This window comes from Epinephelus lanceolatus, chromosome 11 (genome assembly GCF_041903045.1).
Source record: "Epinephelus lanceolatus isolate andai-2023 chromosome 11, ASM4190304v1, whole genome shotgun sequence".
Taxonomy (NCBI): Eukaryota; Metazoa; Chordata; class Actinopteri; order Perciformes; family Serranidae; genus Epinephelus; species Epinephelus lanceolatus.
This window is the reverse complement of record NC_135744.1, coordinates 9583034-9595057: the sequence shown is the minus strand read 5'-3', so window position 1 is coordinate 9595057 and position 12024 is coordinate 9583034. Positions and strand designations below refer to the sequence as shown.

The 12024-nt window shown below is 41.3% G+C and overlaps 1 protein-coding gene across 1 annotated transcript in view; it reads right to left on the bottom strand.

Moving 5' to 3' along the window:
- pcdh1a (protocadherin 1a) overlaps positions 1-10669 on the bottom strand; it is a 115526-nt gene extending 104857 nt beyond the window's left edge. Inside the window, exons 1-2 of the mRNA XM_033648957.2 lie at positions 10539-10669; positions 902-1716 (exon numbers count right to left, since the gene is read on the bottom strand). Coding sequence (XP_033504848.2) covers positions 902-1696 — 795 coding nt within the window. The 5' untranslated portion in view covers positions 1697-1716; positions 10539-10669. The remainder of the gene's footprint in view (positions 1-901; positions 1717-10538) is intronic.
- Positions 10670-12024: the final 1355 nt, after the last annotated feature.

Here is a 12024-nt window from a genome sequence, read left to right as displayed (position 1 = left end):
GCCAGTGTAGGATTTTCTCTACTTATCATTGGTCAGTGAATGAATGAATAAATTAATCAACGGATGTCTGATCACTTCAAAGCACAGCAAGTGAACAGCTTTATTTAGGCATATTTCATTATCGCCATCCTCTCTGCTTTTGATGGTTATGTCACTAGCCTTTTTTTCTTTTCCCCCCTCCCACTCCCTTTTCTTTTATTCCACAAAATGAGCTAGAGAAAAGGTTCACATGAAAACATATGTACAAAATATTAGAGCTGCTATTATTTATTTATTTATACGACAGTCGGTACAATTTCATGGCAGTATGCAGAGAAAATCCTACACAGAGTATCTTACTCCTACACACTGACATTGTGTATCTCTAATTCTATTTCTTCAAGTATAATAGCACAACAAAACCAATAAGCAGCTTAATTACCTGTACAAGCACAATATCATAATGCTCTTGTACCTATAGTATTACTTGAACGTGCACATTAGAGTAATAGGAGTGAAGTTACAAATGATTAATGTTTAAAAACTTAACTATGATGAAGATATGTGAGTTGACAAAAAGCAAATGTGGCCTTGGTTTCCCAAGAGTTCTGCATTAGAGGTTAAATTTTTAACACGGCAGAGTAAAAATATCCATCTTTGATTTGGTTTTACACATTACGCCATATCTGAGGAATAAGTACTGCAAAAACATGACACACACTCATTTTTCAAAAACATCTTGATAAATTGGATGAGGGGTTTTTTAAGTCTTTGTTTCTCAGCTGTTGAAGATAAAATTCAAAACAGTACATCAAGCAGCACAAACAATTTTCACTGCAGTTTACTATAACCATTCACTTCAGACTGCAATTTGATTTAAAGTATGTTCTTAGAAGCAAGTATATTTGCATCACAATCTTACCTGCAACACGGAGTGCCCCACTGGACTATTTTCTGACACTTCTGCCTCATACGTGGACCTCTCAAACTTGGGGGAGTTGTCGTTGGCATCAGTGACTACCACTCTCAGCAAAGCACTGCTGTAGCGCTGTGGGTTTCCTCCATCCACTGCCTTGATGGTGAGGTCATAGGAATCCTTTAACTCGCGATCTAGGTTGCCCAGGACAATAAGCTGTGGGAGCTTCCCTCCCCTGTCGTCAGCCACCTGTAAACCAAATAGGGTTGCCGCGTCTGGCCCTGCAGTCAGAGCATAATCCGCCACTCCATTCCTGTCTGAGTCTCTGTCTGTAGCTAGCGGTATGGAGAACAGAGCCCCCATGATCGTGTTCTCTGGGACAGAGATGGTGAGCACAGAAGAGGGGAATTGTGGAGTGTTGTCATTGATGTCCTGTACCTCAATGCGTCCTTCAATGAGTCGTGGGCTCTGGTTTTGTATCAGATCGGTCACTGATACTTCAAATTCCAGGTAGCAGGGCTTACCCTTAGCCAGGGATCGACAGTCCCTCAGGGTCTCTCTGTCTATGGGAATCTCTGTGGTGAAAATGTCTCCCGTCTTTCCATCCACACGTAGGTAAGGGGCACCCACCTCCAGCTTGTAGAGATGACCCGAGTCCGGCAGGCCCTGGTCTGCTGCCAGGCTACCAATGAGAGTGTTGGGAGGCTGCTCCTCCTGGACCCGGTACAGGATACTGCCTTCAGCAGAGCCACAGTGCAGCACCAGGACCCAGAACAACACTACTCGTAAATTCAGTTCCATTAGATCATCAGAAGATCTGCCTGCAAAATGACAGAGAGTATTTATGTCAAAACTGTGTTTCCTTTTGGAAATCATGTTTAAAGATTTAGCTATAAAACGCCTGGTAGCTGTACAAGCCCCCATAGGCAATAATTACTTAACTCTTATTATAAAGTGAAACACAGAACTCACATCAAAAAGTCATTAACACCAGAGTGATACAAGCAGTCAGCAGCAAGTGAAAAAAGCTGTCTTCAGTGTATTGTTCTGCTATAACACCACCGCTGTGAAATGAATTATTTCTGTCAATAAGTAGCACCAAAATCTACAACAAGCCTAGAAGCACAAAATATAATTAGACAACAATAACAACAAAGGGACAAGAGGTATATTTTAAAAGTGCAATCATAACTATTTCCTGGCTTGGTTTCTTTTCTGTCCCAGAGCTTCAATATCTTCTATGGATGTCTTGGCTTTACAAATTTCATGTAGAAATTAATGTAGGAACAAGAAATTGTATCTTTTGAGCTTACACGCAGAACAAACTTGAGGGCCAGTGTGGATTGGATTGTTTCAGCTGCGTAATCAAATAAAACTGTAATACAAAATCAGATTGCCTAAGAGACTCATTATTTTGGTATTACACTACTAGACAGTGAGTGGTGAAGCACTGTAGCTCAAAAGTCACCTGCAGTAAAAAAAAAGCCCTCAAACATAAACCCTCACAAACCTGCCAACATAGTGTCAATTGACAATGTCTAACAGATCAATATCATTACCAGAGAGGCTTCTATTAAGCGCTTGCACACTAAGGGTTACGGAGGCAATGAAGACATTTCTTCTCGAGCACATTATGCAATTTGGCCGATATTATCACATGCAGCTCGAAACAATGCAGAATGCAGAAATTTCCATCCACGCTCCATTGCTACTGGCTAGCTCAAACACTGTAATCATTGTGTTTGATTTTGAACCTTTCAACTCTGTAATTACGACCCATTATTTTAGTGTCTTCTTTGATCTGTATTCCCTCCAGCTAAAGAATTCTGGCTTTTTTCATGCTACAATGATTTAAGACTATAATTATTTCGTCTGTGTGTGTGTGTGTGTGTGTGTGTGTGTGTGTGTGTGTGTGTGGAGTGCGATTGGTAATTGAAATAAGAACAGACGTTGAAGTTAAATATCAAGGTCCAGTGCGCTAGAAAACTTATTAAAGGCAACATTTTGCCAGTTTTGTATGTGTGGTGCATCTGTGAGTGTCTGCTTCACCACCTTTAGTTAAGAAGTGATACATAGTTGAAGCATGAAAGAACTTAAATAGAAACAAAAGGGTACAGGTACTGGATTTAATATTGGTGAGATAAGTGAGATCAGTGCAGCCTTAGTTTGAGTGGCTGTGAGAAAGACAGAAACAAGGCAGTCATAATGATATACTGAAATGCACTTAAAATGTCAATATAATGATAAAAATATAATTTAAAAAAAATGCTATGCTACAACAGGTAACTGCACACACCTTTGAAAAATAATCATTAGCAAGTGTGATCAGAATCACAAATAAACCTAATATATTGGCATTATTATTACTATTGGTTCAACTGTTATGGTGTACTGTAGTTCTGTATGTGGTTTGCCCATTTTTGGCAAAAACAGCAAGTAGTAATCAATCAACCATCACTATTGTCGGCTATCATTGCTTAATTACCTGCAGTTAATTAGCCACACAATCACCCAGCAGCCAACAATGCGCACAAGAATGCCAATGCCCTTCTGCAGATGCCCTTAAGTAAATGGCAAATAAAAGGCTTGAAACTTGAACAATGGTGCTCACAGACATTTTCAACTCACAGTAATGTCTTATTGGGTTGAAGCTTTCAGATAGCCCATGTTATGTCTGAGCAAAGTGTCAGTCATTAACGTTGTGCTGCAGGTGTAATGTATGTAGGCAGTAGTAGCTGTCATTTATTGCATTCTCATATAGCATGTTGTTCATATCAGTGCACTTGCTTATCATAGGTAATATAGTCTAATACTTTTAAAAATTGGATTTTTTTTAGGGGTGGGGCTTGAAGGTGGTGGGGGCTGTGGGAGACGACCCCCAGACCAGAGGACTGCATCGAAAGCATTTTGACCCAACACAAATCTCATGGAAATGGATGGTTTTATCTTTGCCGCTGGTGGGAGCAGGCGGTAAGAAACAAACAGACAAATAAAAAACAACCAAAAAAAACGTGCTGGTCCTGGAGATCAAGTTGGACATTTGAGGAATTTTTGGGAATATTAGAGATAATAATAATAACACTAAATCCCAGAGACATCAGCATCACAACTTCATCTTTTTTTTTTTTTTTTTTTTTAAAAATACCACAGTAAAATAGCACAATCTATTAATAATCAATCTACTGATAATCAATCAATTATGCAAACATGTATGGTCAGAATGTTTGCAGCTGCAGGCAGGAGCTGACACACACCCTGTTGGAAAGGGCGGGTGTGATCAGACATGGTCAGAAATCCAGCGGGAGTGGTATTAGGAAGGGAGTTATGCGCAGGGCTCTACCCCAGACCACTCGTCAGTTAACCTCCCCCCCTCCCCTATGCTGACTCAATGGCTACAGCCTTGGATGAAAAATATAAATGAATATGGTCAAAGACAGTGCATTCTGCATCTCCTCCCATGAAACAATTTTCCAGAGAGGAGCAAAGCAAATGTGTATTAAGCGAGATGGCAAAACACAAATATACAGAAATCCAATGAAGAAATCCAATTCCTTTTGAATACATTAAAATTGGAAGTGCAGGTTATTGATGCACTAATTGCTCAGTTATCGACGTGTCCCTTTTTACATTTGCAGGGGGAGCCTCTAGTCAATGTGGCGTGAACGGTGAGTGTGCATTCAGTGTGTTCATGTGTACAGAGAATAAAAGGCAGGCAGGAGTAAAAACATAATCAGCGGATACAGAACAGTTCATATACCTACAACTGACAGTTAACATCCAAACAACATAATTTGTGAAATAATTATGGAGTAAAGGTCATTCTGAATCTAATTTTAAATGTTTCATATTTCTGTCTCTGCTTACATTAAACACATTAGCTTGGGAAAAGGTTAAATAAAGAAATTGATTTTTTTTTTTTTTTTTTGCATTGTCATTTGAATAACCTATTCATACTCTTCAAAATGACTCCTTATATGACACACAGAATGTCTATCACATGATGCTTTAGTCTTCTTGACACTTAGATCATCTTTACTTTTTCTCTCTTTAACATTTACCATTGAATTAAAGTTTGCAGATTTTTTTTTTAATTTTTTTATTTACAAAATGGCCATTTCAAAATGAAAACTGTAATTAATGTCACAATGTTCTGTTTAGCTGTAACTGTCCCCCTGCTATTACAGCCACTTCTAGAATGAATAGGCGTGCTTTGATAGTGACATGATTGTTATGGTTGATGACACTCATGACTTAATGTCTTCCAGTTGGCCTCATGCCTGTCTTCCAGATGGCACCGTGCCTGGCAGCCACAGCGAATTGGTGTTCTTTTTTCTTTGTTTACATTGACATTAAAATTTGTGTTGTTTGTGAAATATGCGTTTTGCCATCACTCAGTGAGAATCTCTTATCGGTTGAATATTATTGACACCATGCCTTTGGGCTTCTATCTCACATTTCTCAGCTATCTCACAAATATTTTATCAAAAGCCTGACAGCATGCAGTTTTTTTTCTTTTCCCTGTCATCTCAAAGCTCTCTGAGGTGGTGGCGAAAAGGGAACTTGTGCTGAGATTTCTCACCACTGGACTACTGCACGTCTCACCAATGTTCACTACCTGAGCAGCAAAATGGATGAATTAGAACTGCTGAACACAACTAGGAGTGACATTTCCTGCATCTCAGCGCTTTTGCCTGTGAAAAACTTGGTTATCATCTGCCATCCCAGATGGTGTGGTAGACCCACAAGACTACAAGCTGATTCAGGCAGATAGCGATACATAACTCAGCATAAAATCAAAGGAAGGAACAAGAAGTTAGTTCTTCCAGTGTGTTCAAATGTGTTTGTCATCCTGGCCGACCACTCTAACCACTGCTTCTGTAAGGATTGCATTGTTTGGGGCAGATACTAGAACTGGATCAGGCATCGCAACACTGAAATCTTCTGAAAGTGCAACAGGCTGAGAAAGCAAAATCCTTTTGTCTTTTAAAACTTACCCGACGAAAACCCAAGAGCTGTGGCAGCACAGTGGTGTCTAACTGACACCACTGTGGAAATGTGCTTCATTCGTGCACTAACTACCCATTATAACTAGAAACCCGCAGCTACTTTGTGGTAGCTACATCACAGGCAACTTAGACCTGACTAATGGTTGGGTGACCCCTACTGTACTACAACTTATACGGGTGCAGTGCACACTGTACTTCCTTAACACAGAGCTATTAGGGCTCTGCACGGCCTTAAGGGCTCATACTATAATTCCCTCAAGCACTGTATGCTGCAAAAAGCATCCTGCACAAATAGACAAACCAACAAACACACTGAGCCAGACACTCATGGAAGAGCGACAAATATTCTGAAGAAATATCTCTCCAAATACAATCAAGGCATCCACTGTCTTACTGAGGAAAGAACTTTAACTCTACCAGCGAAGCAGCATTCAGCACACTGCCTCATGCTGTGATCATGCAATGGTCCAGATGGTTCCAGCATAGAGAAAAACTGAAGGCAGCCTGTACCACAGTATGGAGGTGGACCTTCAAAGACACTCTCAAACTGCCTGATGGGTCTGCAATTTGCTATATCTCCTGTGAAGATGTTAAACTTTTCAACCAAGAATGCAGTCAAAGCAAAACTGCTCAGCGATGGAGTTTAAGACCCCTAGGAACATCACAGAGTCGACCTGCCACGCGGCAAGAACACTTCCTGGCCAAAACCCAGCTTATTAAGACCATCGGGGATGCCAAGTCTAAGTACAAGACTTGACTAGAGAGTCAGTGTTTCATGACTCATTCTCAGCATGGCCATCGCCCCTCAGACTCACAAGCTGCAGGAGAAAGTCACCCAAGCATACCCCTTCACCAGCCAATGACCTCTATAGATAAGAGTAGCTCTAAGAGAGCAGGAGAAGTGATTCTCACTCCTGCCCACTGTGTCACCTGGGAGTCTGTTGTCATCTCTGTTGAAGTTACACTGAAATGTAGAGGTGTTGTGTTTGACATATGCCTGCATGACTGTTCTACCTAAGGGCAAATAAAATATGTTCACGAGATGGTATTGTCAATAAAAAGAGACAAGTATATGTAGATGATATTGTGTGAAATGTAAGCTCTGAAAACAGTCAAACAAAAAAAAAAGTGCAGGGATAAATATTTTTTTGTTTGTGCAACTGTAGCCTTTTAATAATGAAAGCAAAGAGGATTTGTTTTGTTAAAAAACTAAATATGCAAAAGAGGACAAAGCAAGGAGCAAAAAGCATTCTCAATCAGAATATTGGAATAGCTGCAACAACTTCAAAAGGAACAGAGAGAAAATTTGAATCTCACCAGTGGATGCAGACATAAGGGGATGTCTGTTCACATTGTGCCTCCCTTCCTTATGATCTCTCCCTCGCCTCATGGATCTACCCATTTCCTCCAATGCCATTTTGAATGACAGCAGTGAACTCCCAAATTCCTCCTGGCGACTGCCTACAATCCTCTATCCCTCCACCTCTCCCTAGAGGCTCAGCGCCCAGTGCTGCTGCTCTGCTCCTCACAAAGGAGAAGGTGAAAGACTTCTCTGGCAGCTAAACATCAGTCAAACTGCGAGGTCTGATTGAGTCTCACCTGGAGCCCTCACACGGTGTGCCACCCAGCTGACCCCACAGTTGACGAGAACATTTCACCGCCTACATGTCTACAATCACTGACCCTACACAGTTGGTCTCATTCCCAAGAGGGATGCAGTTCTCTGCCTTAATGAGGCCAGGGGTGCTGAACCCGGCCATAACAATGACCTCTGAAAAAATCTGCTACCACCTTTGCTTACAAACATGGAAAACCTCCACCACCTGTAGTTTGTTTGTATACTGGTCAGTGGAAAATGCAAAAATATCCACACCTATGGTAGGATCATTTTCATTCGCTCTGACTTCGAAACCATCATCCTAAAACTGCTCTGCATGTGTTTTGCCAAAAACCTTTTGCGCCACAGGGAGTTGTCAAACTGTCTTCAGGAATGTTGACATTTCATAGTTGGGAGGAAAGAAAAATAAAAGGTTAACTGGTGCAGTCTAAGCTAGGTGTTGTGATTTTCATTTTGAAGACAACAACTTGTTGGGCACAACACATCCATATTAATTGAATCTTAATGGCTGTGTGGTTATCATGCCATTTAAGTCTGGACAAGTAGATCCTATTTTGATATCATACTAATTTGTAATGTTAATAATTATAAAAGGGAGGAAAATACAGAAATAACAGGGTTGAGTTTCACTGAATAGAAATTCTGTGTAAGAGATACAGTTGAAAAAGACATGAAAAGAACAAAAGCAGTATAAAAGATAGTAACGGCATGTAAAATATGTAATTACCATCACATATATATCTTTCGATAAAGACCAGCAAACAATCAGTCTATCATCATCTACTTCCTGTATACGACATGGCCATCCACCATTTGTTTATAAAGGAAGATAATTAGCAATTATTATTTTAAAAGGTTCTGAAAGATATCAAAACTGGTGCTTGTCAAGAAATATGTATCAGATATTTGGCTTTAAGTAGAAGAAGTATAAGTGTGTCTTCATATGTAAGTGTTGTCATATTTAATTAAAGAAAAGGTATGTCAAAAAAGAACAATATAATTGTGTTGCAGAGCATGTGGGCATGTCCTGGTTACCATAGAGACAGACTATCTACTGACTGAGTCAACTCAGTGACTGACTGGGTGACACTTGCTCTTTAAGTTGGCCGCTCCACAGGTCCAGCAGAAATGACTCATGCCCAGAACCAACTGAGGCATAATTGTAAATTAATAATATGTCAGAGGGTTAGTGTTGTGTCTGGGGAGGAGAAAAGATCATTAGAGTGTAGGAATGAAGATCAGGATCCAGCACCACCACCAGTCCTCTTGTTCCTCTGCAGAAGCAGATTTTTCACCTGTTACTTGGTACAAATCAGGCTCATGAACGTCTATAAGATGTGATCTTCCCTGCTTTGCTCGAGTGGGGAAAGATAACGGCTGATTTAATGATTTTCTCAACTGAGGTGATGTGATATATTGGCTGACTCTGCGCCTTTAGCTAGTATAACAGGTAAAACCCATTACCCTCCCACCAGCATGATTTATGATGGGTAGTATCACAGCTTAGGTCTCCTTACAGCTCATCCACCAACAGAATTTACTGCGAAATGTTGCACTTCTAGAGACAGTAAACCCTGGTCACTGGTGATGAGAGAACAGTGGCCTTTGGTTAGAAACACTTGCTAGGGGCAGGAGTGTTTAGCTATTCCAGTCTGATCCACACGAAAACACTGACGGCGGGTCACTCCTATTACAAAAAAATACCACTGAGATCAAAGAGGCTGCATTCAGATGGGGAGATATGAACAAACAGGTCATATACTTTATACTCCTTGTTGGTCTGCATGTGGAACTAAAACCAGATTAAGTATTATTTTGCACAGGCTCACACTCCAGTGTTTGAAGATTTGATATGTTTAGCAAATGGCAAACAGGTAGCCTTCCTTCAGCAACACCATCACATGACACAATGCATGTTATTGTACAGCATTCAGAGGGGAGTGGGGGGCATGTGTAAAGTTCACCATTGATCAAATATACCTCTTTTCATGGCAAATGAATGAAATAAACTGAACTGACAGCCTGCCCTTTTGCCCCTTATTCATCATCTTCAATAGATAGACAGATAGATACACAATCATCAGCTTTATGTCTTCTAAACAGTTTGTCAGATATGGGAAGAAATGGGTTATAGGCCTGTTTTGATGTGCTGTGTTTTGACGGCCTGGTAGCCTATAGTATGTGTGGGAACTTAGACCGACATCACTACGTGAAGCAGACTATTAAAATGTGCCTGGTGGTCGGTGGAGTGGCGAGAAACAACACCCCAGACTCTCGCTTGAGAGCAGAGGAGATTACCCGTGCGGATGCGCTGATCAAAGATTTTTTTCCTCCGTCCAATTATATGCGCGAAATCTCCTCACAGGAAAACTGACGATTAGTTATGAACATGGCAGGCTATACGTCAGAATTATTTGCGCAACAACAAAAAAAAGAAAAATGGTGAGTAAAGGCTCTAAATAAAGATACACTAATGAAGGCAATTAGTATGATGTTTGCAGCTAGTATAAAAGAAATGACGAGGAAGGGATGATGCAAATGGATCACATTTTCTGCTTCACAGAATCATAATGGTATAATAAGATGCAATTAGCCGATCGTCAGTACACATCACATTGAAGCGAATGCTCTTATACTGTAGGTGAAGTGCACTGACATGCACACTTAACGACTTAATGCCATCACTCTCTCGACTCGGATGTGTTTTAATTGCGATGCATCGTCTTATCAATCACGCAGCGCGTCATTATCGCGGGTGACATATCTGCACTGTTACCTTTCTATCACTGTGTCCTATCAACCTGTAACACCGAGCCGAGCCAAGCTCTATCGGCTTCTCTGTTAAGTGCACCGCGGACAACTTGTTGTAGGCTATAAACAGTCTATTTTGGAGCTCGGCCCTGAGCTATTAGACACCACTTTAAGTCAGAAATCTTTTCAAACTTCAGCAACACAAATCTCCAACAAGATCAACCGATCTAAACAACTTTCTCGGTTAATTCTGCGGTAATTTCAGTACCTGTGCCAGAGACTTCTCTATGAGCGCTTATCGCGTCGACAAATCCGTCCGCAGCTGCTATGTCCACCGGTGATCCCAGAGGCAGGTGTCTAACCCTCAAACCTCCGTCACAGTGCTGACATGAAAATAACTTCAGCTGCCACAAAATCCATTCACAGCATTTGCAACTTTCCGCATCAAAATGCAGGATTGGATGCCTTCCGTCGTCCGGCGGTGTCGAGCAGATTTCAGTCCGTGGAAATATCAGAAGTTATGAGCTGTTTGATTCTTTTATGACAGAGCAGGAAAATGAAGAGTCTCATTCCATAGGGATAGCCCACTGTGTGCCATTTCCAGTCCTCAATAACTGATCCCTGCCAAGATATGCACTCGTTGGCGCATCCCTTTGGTCCAAGTTTCTCGAGCGCTTTCCCGTGATGGAAGTAGCCTGAAACGCACTCTAAGGACGCACTGGATGTCCAAGCGACTGCAACATCATTGTCATTTTTGCAACGTTAAACGGAATAGCTAACCGGTCCTAAACAAGAAGCCCATCTGAAGCATTTCCAGAGAGCAAGTGGTGAGATGCTGTGGGTAGGTTAGTTGCTCCCCTCTCTCTCCCTCTCTCTTCCTCTCTCTACTCATCAGAGCGTGGGAGGAGGTGGGGCTCCCATCCACCGCAGCACACAGCAACTTCACACTCAACATCACATTATGCCCGGGCTGCCTACCAGGAAATTGTGTGATTCCTACAGTTTAAGAAGATCTCATCAAACTGGGTCACCTCAAACGGGGGGAAATGTACCTTATAGAATGTGCGCCTCCTGTAGCACACACTGCATGTGTTGCGCTCCTGCTGCAAAACGGCCGCTGCTTCTGTCGACACAAAATGCACTGATTGTACAAATTGTCTAAATCTGATGTAACAGGTAGCCTGCGCTGACAGTTTACTTGTTGATATGCATTCCATGTAGCAAAATGAATGGCCTAAAATAGAAGCTGCTCTGGCCACTATTTATTCATTTGGCGCCACCCTCAGGCGGTTATAATAAGGAGGGGAAGTAATACAGTCCTCTACATCAGCTGGGGAAATTAAGGGAATTGAATGTTAACATCTCTTGATGTTGGGAGTAATGCACATTATGCTTTTTTCCCTTTTTTCTGCCAGTGAAGATAATGAAAATTGGTGTACATTGGAATACATTAGTTATGTCTGACATCATCTGTTAAAACTGCAGCAGTGTAATTAAAAAAAACAACAAAAAAAAAAACAAAAAAAAAACAATGCTCTTGCTGTGGGCTATAAATCAGCATGGCTCAGCAGGGAGCGAAATCCATCCCACGCCACAGTTATTCTCCTCCTTTCTTCCACAACACTGATGCCCGTGATCATAACTGCTTAAGCATAAGCAATGGACCAGGAGCAATGAGTCAAACGAGGAGTTAGGTGACAAAGGAAAAGCCTTAAGCAATGTCCTCCGGAGAAAACTTGATTTCCTATCTTCCC